This window comes from Canis aureus, chromosome 6 (assembly GCF_053574225.1).
Source record: "Canis aureus isolate CA01 chromosome 6, VMU_Caureus_v.1.0, whole genome shotgun sequence".
In the NCBI taxonomy this organism is placed as follows: Eukaryota; Metazoa; Chordata; class Mammalia; order Carnivora; family Canidae; genus Canis; species Canis aureus.
The window spans coordinates 11,583,716-11,602,550 of NC_135616.1; the positions used below are offsets into that span (position 1 = coordinate 11,583,716).

The 18,835-nt window shown below is 37.1% G+C and overlaps 1 protein-coding gene across 11 annotated transcripts in view; it reads right to left on the reverse strand.

The window, feature by feature from the left end:
• SMCHD1 (structural maintenance of chromosomes flexible hinge domain containing 1) overlaps positions 1-18,835 on the reverse strand; it is a 146,357-nt gene that overhangs the window by 108,666 nt on the left and 18,856 nt on the right. For all 11 annotated transcript variants that reach the window (XR_013381228.1, XR_013381227.1, XR_013381226.1 and 8 more), the window contains exons 6-7: positions 2,985-3,099; positions 2,738-2,857 (exon numbers count right to left, since the gene is read on the reverse strand). Coding sequence is in view for 5 of the 11 variants with exons in the window: in XM_077900179.1 (XP_077756305.1) it covers positions 2,738-2,857; positions 2,985-3,099 (235 nt within the window). In the remaining 6 variants the exon portion in view is untranslated. The remainder of the gene's footprint in view (positions 1-2,737; positions 2,858-2,984; positions 3,100-18,835) is intronic.

Here is an 18,835-nt window from a genome sequence, read left to right on the forward strand (position 1 = left end):
TTCCATGCTCATGGATTGGCAGAATTAATATTGTGAAAATGTCAATGTTACCCAGGGCAATATACACATTTAACGCAATCCCTATCAAAATACCATGGACTTTCTTCAGAGAGTTGGAACAAATTATCTTAAGTTTTGTGTGGAATCAGAAGAGACCCCGATAGCCAGGGGAATTTTAAAAAAGAAAACCATATCTAGGGGCATCACAATGCCAGATTTCAGGTTGTACTACAAAGCTGTGGTCATCAAGACAGTGTGGTACTGGCACAAAAACAGACACATAGATCAATGGAACAGAATAGAGAACCCAGAAGTGGACCCTCAACTTTATGGCCAACTAATATTCGATAAAGGAGGAAAGACTATCCATTGGAAGAAAGACAATCTCTTCAATAAATGGTGCTGGGAAAATTGGACATCCACATGCAGAAGAATGAAACTAGACCACTCTCTTTCACATACACAAAGATAAACTCAAAATGGATGAAAGATCTAAATGTGAGACAAGATTCCATCAAAATCCTAGAGAAGAACACAGGCAACACCCTTTTTGAACTCGGCCACAGTAACTTCTTGCAAGATACATCCACGAAGGCAAAAGAAACAAAAGCAAAAATGAACTATTGGGACTTCATCAAGATAAGAAGCTTTTGCACAGCAAAGGTACAGTCAACAAAACTAAAAGACAACCTACAGAATGGGAGATATTTGCAAATGACCCCTCAGATAAAGGACTAGTTTCCAAGAGCTATAAAGAACTTATTAAACTCAACACCAAAGAAACAAACAATCCAATCATGAAATGGGCAAAAGACATGAAGAGAAATCTCACAGTAGAAGACATAGACATGGCCAACACGCATATGAGAAAATGCTCTGCATCACTTGCCATCAGGGAAATACAAATCAAAACCACAATGAGATACCACCTCACACCAGTGAGAATGGGGCAAATTAACAAGGCAGGAAACCAGAAATGTTGGAGAAGATGCAGAGAAAAGGGAACCCTCTTACACTGTTCGAGGGAATGTGAACTGGTGCAGCCACTCTGGAAAACTGTGTGGAGGTTCCTCAAAGTTAAAAATAGACCTGCCCTACGACCCAGCAATTGCACTGTTGGGGATTTACCCCAAAGATACAGATGCAATGAAACGCCAGGACACCTGCACCCCGATGTTTATAGCAGCAATGGCCACAATAGCCAAACTGTGGAAGGAGCCTCGGTGTCCAACGAAAGATGAATGGATAAAGAAGATGTGGTTTATGTATACAATGGAATATTACTCAGCTATTAGAAATGACAAATACCCACCATTTGCTTCAACGTGGATGGAACTGGAGGGTATTATGCTAAGTGAAGTAAGTCAGTCGGAGAAGGACAAACATTATATGTTCTCATTCATTTGGGGAATATAAATAAGAGTGAAAGGGAATATAAGGGAAGGGAGAAGAAATGTGTGGGAAATATCAGAAAGAGAGACATAACGTAAAGACTGCTAACTCTGGGAAACGAACTAGGGGTGGTAGAAGGGGAGGAGGGCGCGGGGTGGGAGTGAATGGGTGACAGGCACTGGGGGTTATTCTGTATGTTGGTAATTGGAACACCAATAAAAAATAAAAAATAAAAAAAATAAAAAATAATAAATAAATAGTAAGTAAGTATATGAAGGAGATTAAGAGTAGATCCCCCCCCCCCCACCCGCAACTCAAGATGCCAATAAGGAGGTTTTAATTCCAATGTAGTTAACACATAATGTTATGTCAGTTTCAGGTTAAGTGTATGCTTATCTTTGAACACTGAGTAATATATGGAATTGCTGAATCCCTATATTGTACACCTGAAACTAACATGTAACACTCTATGTTAACATTGGAATTAAAAAGAATAAAAAAAAACCCTGTAAACAAATAATAGAAAAGTTAGACTAGAAATTCTACTAGTCAATTAGATATATCTTCCCAAAATGAGATAATTTTTATTTAAGTTTCCTATATATTTATTTAAGTTTCCCGTACATTTTTATAATTTGTTTTAGAACCAGAAAAGAATTTACAAAATTAAAAATTACTTTAAAATAAATAAAGATTTTAGGGGCTCTTGGCTGGCTCAGTCAGTACAGCACATGACTCTTAATCTCAGCATCATCAATTCAAGTCCCACACATTGGGCATTGAGCCTATTTAAAAATAAATTTTTTTAAAGATTTAAAAAAAATTCTAAAATGTTTCAAGTGAGAAAAGTTGAATAAAATAATAAATATAATATACTCACCACCACGACACAAATTTGTTAACATTCTGCTCATTGAAATTAGGATCTGAATGCAAATTTCTAACAGAAATTATTCCTTTTTTTCTCTGGAGCTCTGATTTCCTAAAAGCCTATTATCCTATAAACACTTACTATTCTAATTTGAAATTGTTAGACCAAAAAAGATTTTAAAATTCAATCTCAGTGAAGGAAAAAAGTTTACAATCTTATGAGCAATTTCCAGGAAGCTAGATTTATGAAATAAGTTGCTGTCTGAAGACTTTCAGCCTGAAAAAGCATGTAAATAGTCACTTTTGCTATTCACATGACAAAAGGAAAAAGAATGAAAATTAACGTAATTTGAAAATGCCATACTTTGAGTTTTTAAAGCAATAGTTTATCTCAGATATAAATTGAAAAAAAAAAAAAAAAAACTTCTCTATGTCCAACCTAACAACTTTATAATAAGTTAAAAATGTATCATACCTTTCTGTTTCTGATATAGCCACTATATATTGCCTCTTTATTTTTCTCCTTCTTCTCAAAATCTTCTTTAGAAAGTACAAGTTCATGAACATCTTGGGAATCTGCAGGTTTGCTTATCATCTGTTAAATATTTAAAAGTACTTTTAAAAATTCCTAACTAAAAGTTAAACTGGTTAACACATTTAAACAGAATCAACCTCAAAATATTTTTAATCAACTTTCATTTATAAGAAATCTTTTTACTTACTCTGGCTGATTGTCCAACAAAGAAAACAGCTTGTTTGCCCCCAACACCAAAATAGGAAATATCACTATTTAAACTGCGTGGCACCGGTACTGGACGAACATATCCTGAATGATCACTAAAATAAAACATTAATGCAGTGAATTTAAAAAAGCTACTTAACTTAGGCACCAAAGGAAATTGTTACAGAACTTTTATTAAGAGCTAATAAAATTATTCCCACGCTAAACAACACCCCTAATCAAGGTAAAAGAATCACAGCCCAATGTCAAAATATCATCTAATCCAGTGGTTCTCAAAATGTATTCCCCAGACCAGTTGTGTTATCAGCATCAGCAAAAAACTCAAGAAATCCACATTCTAGGGCCCATCCTACTAAATCATAAACTCTTTCAGCAAACAAGACCAAATAAATATCTACTGTCTAAAGAATATATATCCTGCTGCCCTTCAAAATTGTTTACTGCTTCAAAACTTATAAAAATATTCTCTGAAGAATATAGGAATTATAGCAATGACAATCTTATTTCCATGTATTATGACAAAAGAACCTCTTGTTGGCACCATTAACAACACTCTGGAGATTAGGCATCCCTAGTCTCCCAAAATACAGGCTAGCTCTCCAGGGACATCATTTCCCAGTATCAGATATAAACAATTAGGGGTGAGGCCAGAACCCCTAATACACTCAATGTAAAAGCAGAAGACCAGACGTGGCATAGCTAACAAGAATTAGGGAATACAAAGACATATATTCAAAGAACTTACCCATAAGAAATTTAAAAAAAGGAACAGAAAATATCAAAATGGGTATAAAAGACATGACGGACTAAAGGAAAATACCTCACAAAAGTGTAGTTCTAGAAGAAAGAGAGAGAAAATGGAAAAAGCTACAAATATTGGTTGACAGAAACTGGGGAGTGCAGGAAATAGGGAGAGGTTATAAAAGAATAAAAACTCTCAGGTATGAGATGAGTAAAGTCTGAGGATCTAGTCACTAATATTAGTGTATAATGGGTATCTGCTAAGCAAGTAAAACTTAAAAATACTCTCACCAAAAAAATAAATAAATAAAGGGTAAATATATAAGGTAATGACGTATCAATTAACTAGAGGAAAGGAATCTTGTTTAAAGGAAAACCAGAGGGATCCCTGGGTGGCTCAGCGGTTTGGTGCCTGCCTTTGGCCCAGGGCGCAATCCTGGAGTCCGGGGTTCGAATCCTGTGTCAGGCTCCTGGCATGGAGCCTGCTTCTTCCTCTGCCTGTGTCTCTGCCTCTCTCTATCATGAATAAATAAATAAAATCTTAAAAAAAAGAAAAAAGGAAAACCAGAATACAGTTCAATATTTAATAAATATCAATGTAAAATGTGTAAAAACAAAAGATCAAGACAGGAAAAATGGCATGTATAATGCTGTTGTGATATACTAATATTCTATGTCAAGTGGTATAATAGTACTTGAGATAGACTATGACAAATTAAAGATACATACTTTGATTCCTAAAATTCTCAGTAGAACAAGAGTAACAACTAGTAAGCCAACAAAGCAATAAAATAGAATTACACGCAAAATACTCAATTTGAAATAAGGTAGAAATAAAAAAGCCAGGAACAAACAGCAATAATTAAAGCTATGTAATTGATTCAAACACCCCAAATAAAAGGCAGAAATTGAAATTTTAAGACACATGTAAATGCTGCCTAATATAAAATAATAGGTTAAAAAGTTGGAAAAAGAGTTAGCATTCTTAACACTAATGTAAAGAAAGCTGGAGTAACTATATTAACATCAATGTTGATAAAAGATTGGGCAGCCCTGGTGGCCCAGTGGTTTAGCGCCGCCTTCGGCCCAGGGCGTGATCCTGGAGACCCGGGATTAAGTCCCACATCGGGCTCCCCGCATGGAGCCTGGTTCTCCCTTTGCTTGTGTCAATGCCTCTCTCTGTGTCTGCCATGAATAAATAAATAAAGTCTTAAAAAAAAAAATGCTGATAAAAGATTATTACCAGGAAATGAAGAAAAAGCAATAAAACAAATACATGGATAAATTAAACAGACCACTCTTCTCCTCTTGAGTTTTTAAAATTAATTTAGACTGCTAAAATCAAAATATCCCTATTTGATATGGTTTTCAATGTGTATAGAGGTAATACTTAAGAAAATTAAATTATAGGATGCCTGGGTGGCTCAGTTGGTCAAGCAACTGCCTTAGGATCCCAGGGTCCCAGGATGGAGTCCCACATCAGGCTCCCAGGAGTCTGCTTCTCCCTCTCCCTCTAACGATTCCCCACTCCCTGGTCATGCTATCTCTCTTAAATGAATAAAATCTTTTAAAAAACAAAGAACACTAAATTATAAATGGGGAGAGTAAAGGAACCTAAATAATTTGGTAATACTTCACTTTCAATTTACTTTAAATGGTAAAATAGCTTTATTAGTACATATAATGTTTTGTATGAATACAGGATTCCCTAGAGCACGCGCGTGCACACACACACACATACACACCAAACAAAAAAATACTCAAAATCACTTTATAAAGAAAATAGTAGAGAGGGGGGCAAGATGGCAGAAGAGTAGGGTCCCCAAGTCAACTGTCCCCACCAACTTACCTAAATAACTTTTTTTTCTTTTTTTTTTTTTTTACCTAGATAACTTTCATATCATCCTGAAAACCTACAAATTCAGCCTGATATTTAAAGAGAGAACAGCTGGAATGCTACAGTGTGAAGAGTTCACGCTTCTATCAAGTTAGGAAGACAGGAAAAAAATAAAGAAATAAAAAAGGATCACAGGGGTAGGGGCCCTGCGAGGAGCCAGGCAAAGGCCGGGCAGCGAGTGCCCTGAGGGCAGGAAACCCCAGGCTGGGAGAAGCAGAAACACCAATCTTCCCGGATAGAAAGGCGCTCCCAGGGAACTCGGGCTGGATTGCAGGAGTAGGGATGCCCTCAGGCTCCCAGGGGCACTAACAGAGGAACTGCGCGGGAAAGCGTGCTGCACACCATGGGCCGAGCTCCCTAAACGGCTGGAGTGCAAGCTCGGCGGGGCCCCCAGGAGCAGCTCAGGTGGGGTGGCTCAGGCAGCGGCTCTGTGGGGAGGGGGCTGCACAGTCCGAGGAGCACGATTCCAGCAGTGCAGGTCGTGGACTCAAGGTTGCCGGGGGACACAGTCCAACATCCAGCGCTCCCCCCGGACAGGAGGAGGCCGAGAGGACATAGGGCAGCAAGGACCCTCCTGCTGCCGGGTGCCCCCGAGCTGTACAGATCAGTGCCCCCTACTCCTGGAGCATCCAGGCCCCTGCGGACTGGGAGCTGCGGTAGTTAACTGCAGGAGCTGACTCCAGAGCCGGAGAGCTGGTCGCCGCCACTGTTGTTGTTTCTCCTGGTGTCACCTTGTACCTGGGACTGAGCAGGGGCAGCACAGGATAAACAGCTCCCACTGAGCCATGCACCTGGCAGGGGACGGGGCAGCCCCCCACGGGTGCACAACCTGAGAATCACCACAGCAGGCCCCTCCCACAGAAGACCAGCTAGAAGGACAGGGGAAAAGCAAGTTATTGACCAAGCAGCACTGGAAAGTTCCAGGGGAAGTCGAGGGATTTACAGTATACAGAATCAGAGGATACTCCCTCTTATTTTTTGTTTTCTGTTTGCCAACCCCCCCTCCCCCTTTCTTTTCTCTTTCTCCTTTTTCCAGTACAACTTGTTTTTGGCCACTCTGCACTGAGCAAAATGACTAGAAGGAATAACGCACCACAAAAGAAAGAATCAGAAACAGTACTCTCTCCCAGAGTTACAAAATTTGGATTACAATTAAATGTCAGAAAGCCAATTCAGAAGCACAATTATAAAGCTACTGGTGGCTCTAGAAAAAAGCATAAAGGATTCAAGAGACTTCAGACTGCAGAATTTAGATCTAATCAGGCGAAATTAAAAATCAATTAAATGAGCTGTAATCCAAACTGGAGGTCCTAGCAACGAGGGTTAACGAAGCAGAAGAATGACTGAGTGACATAGAAGACAAGTTGATGGCAAGGAAGGAAGCTAAGGAAAAAAGAGACAAACAATGAAAAGATCACGAGGATAAGTTAAGGGAAATAAATGACAGCCTCAAAGTAAAAATCTACGTTTAATTGGGGTTCCAGAGGGCACCGAAAGAGACAGAGGACCAGAAAGTGTATTTGAACAAATCATAGCTGAGAACTTCCCTAACGTGGAAAGGGAAACAGGCATTCAGATCCAGGAGATAGACAGATCCCCCCTAAAACCAATAAAAACCGCTCAACACCTGACATTTAATACTGAAACTTGCAAATTCCAAAGATAAAGAGAAGATCCTTAAAGCAGCAAGAGACAAGAAATCCCTAACCTTTAAGGGGAGAAGTATTACGTTAACAGCAGACCTCTCCACAGAGACCTGGCAGGCCAGAAAGGGCTGGCAGGATATATTTAGGGTCCTAAATGAGAAGAACATGCAGCCAAGAATACTTTATCCAGCAAGGCTCTCATTCAGAACAGAAGAGAGATAAAGAGCATCCAAGATAGGCAGAAACTGAAAGAATATCTGACCACCGAACCAGCTCTGCAAGAAATATTAAGGGGGACTCTGTAAAAGAAAGAGGAAGTCCAAGGAAACAATCCACAAAAACAGGGACTGAATAGGTATCATGATGACACTAAATTCATATCTTTCAATAGTAACTGAACGTGAATGGGCTTAATGATCTCATCAAAAGGCACAGGGTTTCAGACTGGATAAAAAAGCAAGACCCATCTATTTGCTGTTTACAAGACACTCATTTTAGACGTAAGGACACCTACAGCCTGAAAATAAAAGTTTGGAGAACCATTTACCATTGAAATGGTCCTCAAAAGAAAGCAGGGGTAGCCATCCTTATATAAATTAAAGTTTATCCCAAAGACTGTAGTAAGAGATGAAGAAGGACACTATATCATACTTAAAGGATCTATCCAACAAGAGGACCTAACAATCATGAATATTTATGCCCTAAATATGGGAGCTGCCAAGTATATCAATTAATAACCAAAGACATACTTAGATAATAATACACTTATTCTTGGTGACCTGAACATAGCGCTTTCCACAATTGACAGATCTTCTAAACACATCTCCAAAGAAACAAGAGCTTTAAATGACACACTGGACCAGATGGATTTCACAGATATTTACAGAACTTTACGTCCAAACGCAAATGAATACACATTCTTCTCAAGTGCACATGGAACTTTCACCAGAATAGACCACATACTGGGTCACAAATCAGGTCTTAACCGATACCAAAAGATTGGGATCGTACCCTGCATATTTACAGACCGTAATGCTTTGAATTTAGACCTAAATCACAAGAAGAAGTTTGGAAGGATTTCAAACACGTGGAGGTTGAGGACCATCCTGCTAAAAGATGAAATAGTCAACCAGGAAATTAAAGAATTAAAAAGATTCACAAAAACTAATAAAAATGAAGATACAACCGTTCAAAATCTGTGGGATACAGCAAAAGCCGTCCTGAGGGGGAAATACATCACAATACAAGCCTTCATCCAAAAACTGGAAAGAACTCAAATACAAAAGCTAACCTTGCACCTAAAGGAGCTGGAGAAAAAAACAGCAAATAGATCCTACACCCAGCAAAAAAAAGAGAATTAAAAAAGATTCGAGCAGAACTCAAGGAAATCAAGACCAGAAGAACTGTGGAACACATCAACAAAACCAGGAGTTGGTTCTTTGAAAGAATTAATAAGAGAGATAAACCATTAGCCAGCCTTATTAAAAAGAAGAGAGAGAAGACTCAAATTAATAAAATCATGAGAAAGGAGAGATCACCACCAATACCAAGGAAATACAAACGATTTTAAAAACTTATTATGAGCAGCTATACACTAATAAATTAGGCAATCTAGAAGAAACGGACACATTTCTGGAAAACCACAAACTACCAAAACTGGAACAGGAGGAAATAGAAAACCTGAACAGGCCGATAACCAGGGAGGAAATTGAAGCAGTCATCAAAAACCTCCCAAGACACAGAAGTCCAGGGCAGAATGGCTTCCTAGAGGAATTCTATCAAATGTTTAAAGAAGAAACCATACCTATTCTACTAAAGCTGTTTGGAAAGATAGAAAGAGATGGAGTACTTCCAAATTCATTCTATGAGGCCAGCATCACCTTAATTCCAAAACCAGACAAAGACCCCACCAAATACCCCTGATGAACACAGATGCAAAAATTCTCAACAAGATACTAGCCAATAGGATCCAACAATATATTAAGAAGATTATTCACCATGACCAAGTGGGATTTATCCCCAGGATGCAAGGTTGGTTCAACACTCATAAAGCAAGCAATGTGATTGATCATATCAGCAAGAGAAAAACCAAGAACCATATGATCCTCTCATTAGATGCAGAGAAAGCATTTGACAAAATACAGCATCCATTCCTGATCAAAACTCTTCAGAGTGTAGGGATAGAGGGAATATTCCTCAACATCTTAAAAGCCATCTATGAAAAACCCACAGTAAATATCACTCTCAATGGGGAAGCACTGGGAGCCTTTCCCCTAAGATCAGGAACAAGACAGGGATGTCCAATCTCACCACTGCTATTCAACATAGTACTGGAAGTCCTAGCCTCAGCAATCAGGCAACAAAAAGAAATAAAAGGCATTCAAATTGGCAAAGAAGAATTCAAACTCTCCCTCTTTGCTGATGACATGATACTCTACATAGAAAACGGAAAAGACTCCAACACAAGATTGCTGGAACTCATACAGCAATTCAGCAGTGTGGCAGGATACAAAATCAATGCCCAGAAATCAGTGGCATTTCTATACACTAACAATGGGACTGAAGAAAGAGAAATTAAGGAATCAATTTCTTGATTGATTAATCAATTGTAAATTAATTGCACCCATTTACAATTGCACCCAAAAGCATACGATACCTAGGAATAAACCTAACCAAAGAGGTAAAGGATCTATACCCTAAAAACTACAGAACACTTCTGAAAGAAATTGAGGAAGACACAAAGAGATGGAAAAATATTCCATGCTCATAGATTGGAAGAATTAATATTGTGAAAATGTCAATGTTACCCAGGGCAATTTACACATTTAATGCAATCCCTATCAAAATACAACGGACTTCTTTAGAGAGTTGGAACAAATCATCTTAAGCTTTGTGTAGAATCAGAAAAGACCCCAAATAGCCAGGGGAATATTAAAAAAGAAAACCATAGCTGGGGGCATCACAATGCCAGATTTCAGGTTGTATTACAAAGCTGTGGTCATCAAGACAGTGTGGTACTGGCACAAAAACAGACACATAAATCAATGGAACAGAATAGACAATCCAGAAGTGGACCCTCCACTTTATGGTAAACTAATATTCGACGAAGCAGGAAAGACTATCTACTGGAAAAAAGACAGTCTCTTCAACAAATGGTGCTGGGAAAATTGGACAGCCACATGAAGAAGAATGGAACTAGACCATTCTCTTACACCAGACACAAAGATAAACTCAAAATGGATGAAAGATCTAAGTGTAAGACAAGATTCCATCAAAATCCTAGAGGAAAACACAGGCAACACCCTTTCTGAACTTGACCACAGTAACTTCTTGCAAGATACATACATGAAGGCAAGGGAAACGAAAGCAAAAATGAATAATTGGGACTTCATCAAGATAAAAAGCTTCTGCACAGCAAAAGAAAGGATACAGTCAACAAAACTAAAAGACAACCTACAGAATGGGAGAAGATATTTGCAAATGACCCCTCAGATAAAGGACTAGTTTCCAAGATCTATAAAGAACTTATTAAACTCAACAGCAAAGAAACAAACAATCCAATCATGAAATGGGCAGAAGACATGAACAGAAATTTCACAGAGGAAGGCATAGACATGGCCAAGAAGCATATGATAAAATGCTCCACATCACTGGCCATCAGGGAAATACAAATCAAAACCACAATGAGATACCACCTCACACCAGTGAGAATGGGGAAAATTAACAAGACAGGAAACAACAAATGTTGGAGAGGACGTGGAGAAAGGGGAATCCTCTTGCACTGTTGGTGGGAACGTGAACTGGTACAGCCACTCTGGAAAACTGTGTGGAGGTTCCTCAAAGAGTTAAAAGTAGATCTGCTCTACGACCCAGTAATTGCACTGCTGGGGATTTACCCCAAAGATACAGATGCAGTGAAATGCCGGGACACCAGCACCCCGATGTTTAGAGCAGCATGTCCACAATAGCCAAACTGTGGAAGGAGCCTCAGTGTCCCTCAAAAGATGAATGGATAAAGAAGATGTGGTCTACATATACAATGGAATATTAGTCATTAGAAACGACAAATACCCATCATTTGCTTCGATGTGGATGGACCTGGATGGTATTATGCTGAGTGAAATAAGTCAATCGGAAAAGGACAAACATTATATGGTCTCATTCATTTGGGGAATATAAAAATTAGTGAAAGGGAATAAAGGGAAAGGAGAGAAAATGAGTGAAAATATCAGTGAGGGTGATAAAACATGAGAGACATCTAACTCTGGGAAATGAATAAGGGGTAGTGGAAAGGGAGGTGAGCGGGGGGTTGGGGTGACTGGGTGATGGGCACTGAGGGGGGCACTTGGCGGGATGAGCAGGGTGTTATGCTATATGTTGGCAAACTGAACTCCAATAAAAAAATTTAAAAAAAAGAAAATAGTAAAATATAGAATAGAAAAATATGTTCAAGTAATACATAAAAAGGTCTGAGAAGAGAAATGAAAAATAAAGGGAATAAATAGAAGTTATAACAGGACATACTTAAGGCCTAATATATATAACAATAATCATAGTAAATGTAATGGTACATTAAATAGAATTGGCATAGTGAATTTAAAAAGTGTCAGCTTTTCTTTTTCATTCATATTTTGCCTGGTATATCTTTTCTCATCCATTTTCTTTTAACCTACTTATAACATTATATTTGAAATGAGTTTATTGTAAACAATATACAGTTGGGTTACTTTTTTAATTCACTATGCCAATTCTATTTAATGTACCATTACACTTCAAAGCAAGAAAATTACCAGGGACAAAATAGCATTACATAATGATAAAAGGATGCACTTACCAAGAATGTATAACAAGCATATGTATACACAAAATAACACAAGTTCAAAATATACAAAGCAAAAATTCAGAGAACTGAAAAAAGAAATATACATACCTGCATATAAGTGGCGAACTTCAATATCCCTCCCTTAGTCACCACCTCACAGAAAACCAGCAAGGATATAAAAGAACTAAACAACATCACCGACCAATGGAATCAAACTGACATTTACAGAACACTCCTCCCAACCACAGCAGAATACATATTCTTTTCTAGGAAACACAGAAAATTCCCCAAAACAGATATTTTGGAGCACAAAACAAATCTTGACACATTTCAAAGAGTATATATAGAGTATGTTCTCTGACCATAATAAAATCAAACTAGACATCAACATAAAGACAAAATGAAAGTATGTTAAGAACACTTGGAAATTTTACTCGAGTAAAATTCCTAAAACAATCTATAGATCAAAGAACAAGTTGCTAAGGAAATAAAAAATACACCAAACTCTAGGAAAATCAATATATAGTATTATCAAAACTTGTGAGATGTGGTGAAAGTAGTTCTTAAAAGAAAATTTTAGGGGCACCTGGGTTAAGGGGCTCAGTCAGTTAAGCATCTGACCTTAATTTCAGCTCCAGTCATATTTCAGGGCTGTGAGATCAAACCTTGCATCAGGCTCCACAATGGGCTTGGGGCCTGCTTAAGATTCTCTCTCTCCCTATTCCTCTGCCCCTCTTCCACCTCCCTCTCTCAAAAAATAATAATAAGGGCAGCCCCGATGGCCCAGTTTAGTGCCGCCTTTAGCCCAGGGCGTGATCCTGGAGACCCAGGATGGAGTCCCATGTCAGGTTCCCTGCATGGAGCCTGCTTCTCCCTCTGCCTGTGTCTCTGCCTCTCTCTCTCTGTGCCTCTCATGAATAAATAAAATAAAATCTTTAAAAAATAATAATAATAAAGAGAAAAAGTAAATTTATAGCACAAAGTATTCATCTTAGATTATTTGAGATTTATCTAAACTTCCACAACTCAAGACACTACAAAAAAAGCTAAAATAAACCCAAAGCAAGAAGGATATAAGAGCAGAAATCAAAGAATTTGAAACCAGAAAACATATTTTTAATTTATTGAAGCAAACATTGTTTCTTTGAAAACATTATAACTATACACTAATAAACTTGAAAATTAATGAAATGGACTGAGTAAAATATAACTTACCAAAAGTAAGTAAATAATAGCCTAAATATTCCTATTAATTCTATTAAAGAAATCAAAGCAATAGTTAAAAATTCCTCCTGCAAGAAGCTTAATAGACTCGAATGGCTTCCTAAGTGAGTTTAAAAACTCAAACTTTCAAAAAAGAAAAAAAAAACTCAAACTTTTGTAAGTGATGGAAGTGTGAATAAATAAATATAATCACACTAGAAAACAATTTGCCAGGGAGCCTGGGTGGCTCATTTGCTTAAGCATCTGCCTTCGACTCAGGACATGATACCAGAATCCCAGGATTGAGCCCTGAGTCAGGCTCCCTGCTCATCAGGAAGTCTGCTTCTCCCTCTCCCCCTGATCCTCTCTGCACGTCCCAGGCTTGTGCTCTCTCTCCCTCTAGTCCGTTCTCTCTCTCTAAATGAATAAAATCTCTAAAACAACAAGAACAATTTGCCATTACCTTGTATATTGGAGCTTTCATCTTCAAAACCCACAAATTCCCTTCTAGTATCTAAGAACTTAGGTAGATTTGGACTGGCAAACATATATAGCACTACATAACAGTTATACACACACATGCACAAACAATCATACAACTTATAGGACAATAGTATACTACTCATAATGCTAATAACTGTGATTAGGAGAATCCAAATGCTCACTGACTGGAGACTGGATACAGTATGATTTAAGTATATGCAAAAGAACATTAATGATTATGAAAAAGAATAAACTACAAACCCACACAAAGTTAAACTTTTAGTAACCTAATTTTAAGTGAAAATACAAGTCCCTCATAGAACTGCAAATAGTATGACTATCATATTTTGCAGCATCAAAAACCAAACAAAACTAGGTTTTCTAAAAAAATAAAAACAATTCAATATAGTGATTAACTTTGGTGGGAAGAAAAACGAAAACAAGGGAGCACACAGATATAAGTTACAGAAAATGTGCTACTCATTGGCTTGGGTGGTAAATTCTGGTTTTTCAGCTTATTAAATTTTTCAATAAATAAACCTTAAAAAATTCAATGCCTGAATTGATGAACTGTTATAAACCAAAACTTGTAATTAATCAAATTCTATGAACCTTACATCTATTAAGAAAAATAAAAAATGAGTCAGAGCACCTGAAGCACGCAACTCTTGCTTTTGAGGTTGTGAGTTCATGCTCCACGTAGGTTGAAGAGGTAACTTAAAAATAAAATCTTTAAGAAAAAGTAAACGGGTTCTAAGACTTTAATTACTATGGCAATACTAGGAAAGAGGCTGAAAATACCTGCTGCCCACCCCCAAATATATCTTAAAACATATATGGGAAGTATACAAAAGTTTAGAGAGAGAGGAGCTGAGAGATAAAACAACACACACATACTTAAATTGATTCAAAACTAAGAAATTCTGTTCACTGAGAAGGAATGGACATAGTCACCAGGAAATAAGTCTCCTTTCAACCCAAACCATCCATGCAAACCTAACCTAAACAAAAACTCTATCATGGCAAAAAAAAAAAAAAAGGTTGAGAATACAAACCTCTAGTAGGTTCCAGACTTCTGTAAATAAGTCCACAAAGTTTCCTATATTCACCTTCAAGGCTTATGTAAATACCCCTTCATAAAGGTAAGTAAAAGAGGAAAATAATCTAAGACCTTAAGATAAATTTTGCATTACAGAAGCAATCTTCTGGAGAATTTAGAAAATCACTTCCCTCAGGAATAAATTCACATCACAGTACAAAAGAATTTCAAAAAATATCTCATTCATATTCTTGATACATGTAAAATGACACTATATCTTTTGAAATAAGAGTATTCCATTAGAAGAGAGAAACAAAATTGCAAGGAAACAAATCACAAAAGGGGATGGAAGAAAGAAAAAGGAATAGGAGAGGTAATCAAATTAGTAAAAGAAACTAAAAATAATATAAGTGGTTGCCAGGAAATAGGGTAGAGTGACTACATATGTATATTTATATCTCTCGGTCTCAAATCTACCAAAGGGAATAACCCCACAATAAAGAAAGATTCACCTTCAACATAACTGACAAATGGCCAGATTCCTATTACAGCTTCTGGAATAAATCTGTGTGACACAATGAAAATAACCAAATTAAAGTAGGATGCCTAAATATTACATACTCACCCTCTGAATTCAAACAGCACAAATATCAAAGTAAATGAAAGTTCATCTTAATTAGCAGAAATATACTGAAGACAGAGGAGTTTTTTCTTTAGGAAAATTAGGGTAAATCCTGTCGAGGGTCTATTTCTATAGCCTAAAAAATGGCAAGGGAAGTGAGCCATGTGGCATGCTATTTTTATTTTCCAAAACCATTAGCTCCCTAAATTGAGAACCTTGTAATTGCTGAGCAAGTTGAAAGTGCAGAAAGTAGCTCTAATCTAACACATCTGAATTAAGACCACCCAGCAGACCTAATGTGTTACTTCTTTCTTCCACAAAATAATTAAGTGAACACACGTTCTTAGGTATCTAATTTAACTTCTAAGACAATGATTATAATAGAGCCTGAGTGATGATGAGCACATTTTCTATTCTTGTAATGTTCTACATGTCAATAGAGGTTTAGATTACACAGGTGAATGCATGTGTCAAAAATCAGTTAACAAAGTAAACACTTCCATAATGGTAGAGTATGAATCTATGAAAAACTGCTCATTGATAAAAACAATGAGAACATCTGAAAACACTGTCAAAATCAACATTTTCAAGGCTTGGAACAATCCAAGATGCGTTTACTCAAGATACACAGCTGAATCTCAGTAAGAACAGTGAGCTCTGTGGTGTTTTTACATGCCCTGTCCCATTTTCTTCTCACCAGCCCCACAGAAGCCTTGAAAACTGATAGCCTTGTAATAGATGGTGGAAACCAGCCACCCAGAGTCCCTGGAGTTCCCCCAAAGCCCCTTCCTCATACAATTGTCATTATTAGATTTGTCTGACAATTCCCTAGGAACCTCCACTTGTAGGCTTTGTCTTTATTTCACCTAACTCAGAACTTAATCATTATGAACCACTTTTTCACTGGGTCATTTGTCAAAAACAATCAGTGGCAATTGTTTACGATCACAGCTGACTAAGGCAATGAAAATAATCAGGAGAAAATAAGAATCTGGCCAAAAACTTACAAGGAAAAGCTGGAGAATGAGAGGTCCATAGTGACTTTTAAAAGTTCCAGCATATTCAAGAGACTAGAAAAAGTCATACTCATATACTGGGCTATATACATGCTCAAGAAAGCATTCAGAAGGCCCTAATCTCTCATTTCTGGCTGACTTTGAGGTTCTGTGCAAGCAAGAACTAAAGACTAAGACACAGTTGTAAACTTCCTGGCCAGGAAGTTCCTGTAAGAGCATTAAAAACATACTCAAATATGCAGATAGAATCCCTTGACAAAAGCTGGAAAGACTTAATGGTTCAGGACATTTAGGGAAATGTCCAATTATTAGCTGACCACTAAGTTACATAATGATTTCAGTGACAACACAAGATAAAGAAGACAGATGTTACAGGAGTGCCTAGGTGGCTCAGTTGGCTAAGTGTCTGCTTTTAGCTCAGGTCATGATCTCAGGGTCCTGGGATTAAGCTCCACATTAGGCTCCCTGTTCAACAGGGAATCTGCTTCTCCTTCCCCCACCCCCACCCCTCATACATGCTCTCTCTCATATAAATTTTTTAAAATCTTAAAAAAATAATAATACAGATGTTACAGAATTAGAGGGGTAACTACACAAACAACAACAACAACAACAACCAGAAGCAACAAACAACAAGCCCTGAGGAAAGGGATGAATTTGATTTCTAGAGCTGCCATACTTTATTATTCAAATGGTCTTATTCTCAACAAAAACATTGGGCCATGACAAAAATATTAAAGTACAACCCATACACAGGAAAAACAGCAGTACGGAAATTGTATCAGAAAAAGCCCAGACACTGAACATACAAGACAAAAGTTTCAATCAGCTATTTTAAAATGCATTCAGTGAGGATCTCTGGGTGCCTCAGCGGTTTAGCGCTTGCCTTCAGCCCAGGGCGTGATCCTGGAAACCGAGGATCAAGTCCCATTTAGGGCTCCCTGCATGGAGCCTGCTTCTCCCTCTGCCTGAGTCTCTGCCTCTCTCTCTGTGTCTCTCATTAATAAATCAATAGAATCTTTTAAAAAAAATTAATAAAATGCCATCTAAAAATAAATAATAAGTAAATAAATGCATTCGATGAACAGAAATCATGAAGTAAATAATGAAGTATGAGAACAGTAACAATGTTTCAGCCAATAGAGAACAAGAGATAGAAATTATTTAAAAAAAAAAAAACAAATGAAAGTTCTGCTATTTAAAGAAAAAATAACTGAAAGGTAAAATTCAGTTAAGTGGCTCATGAGGAGATCTGATTTGGGAGAAGAAAGAATTAGTGAACTTAAATAGAGGTCAATTGAGAGACTCGGTCTGAGGAACAAAAAGAAAAAAGAATGAAGCAAAATGAACAGAACCTCAGAGACATATAGAACACTATCAAGCATATTGATATATCGATAACATGAGCCAAAGAAGGAAAGATTATCTGAAGAAATAAGAGCCAAAAAATTCCCCAAATGTGATGAAAAACAATTTACAAATCCAAAAAGTTCAACAACCACCAAGGAGAATGAACTCAAAAAGATCCAAACCGAGACACATCAATATCAAACTATTAAAAGCCAGACAAAAAGAATCTTGAAATCAGAGAGACTAGTCACACACAAGGGATACTCAGCTGATTCTTTATCAGAAACCATGGAACCAAAGGCAATACGCTAACATCTTCAAAGTGTTAAAAGAAAAAACCCATCAACCTTCAAAAATGAAGGATAGGTTAAGGTTTTCCCAGATAAACAAAAACTAAAGGAATCTGTTGCTAGTAGATCTGCCCAAAATAGTTACTGAAGATTGTCCTTTTTACAATTCTTCTATCTTAGATAAAAGTGCATAAAGCAGTAACTATAAAACCATGTTGATGTAGTTACAATGTATAAAGATGTCATTTATATAAAAATAATAACAAAAGAGTGGGAGGGGAATGAAGCCATATAGGAGCAAAGTTTTTACATATTTACTTAAAGTAAGTTGGTATTTATCCAAACTGCATTGTAAGATGTTAACTGTAATCCCTAAAACAACAACAACAACAACAACAAAAAAAAACTAAAAATCAAACCAACAACTATTTAAAATATACTAGTGATTAGTGAGGGAGGGAGAAGGTAAAGGGTCACAGAAATGACTACAATGGGTAAGGGTTTCTTTTGGAGTAATGGAAATGTTCTGGAATTAGTGGTGATGGCTGCATAACTTTGTGACTAAACTTAAAACTTCTGAACTGTACACCTTTTAATATGGTGAATTTTATGGTATATGAATTCCATGTCCATAAAAAGTAAATAAATTCAAAGAAGATAAGCTTATGCTGATGTAAGCATTTCACTGTAAATTTTACCTCAAAAAACAGACTCTAGATAAT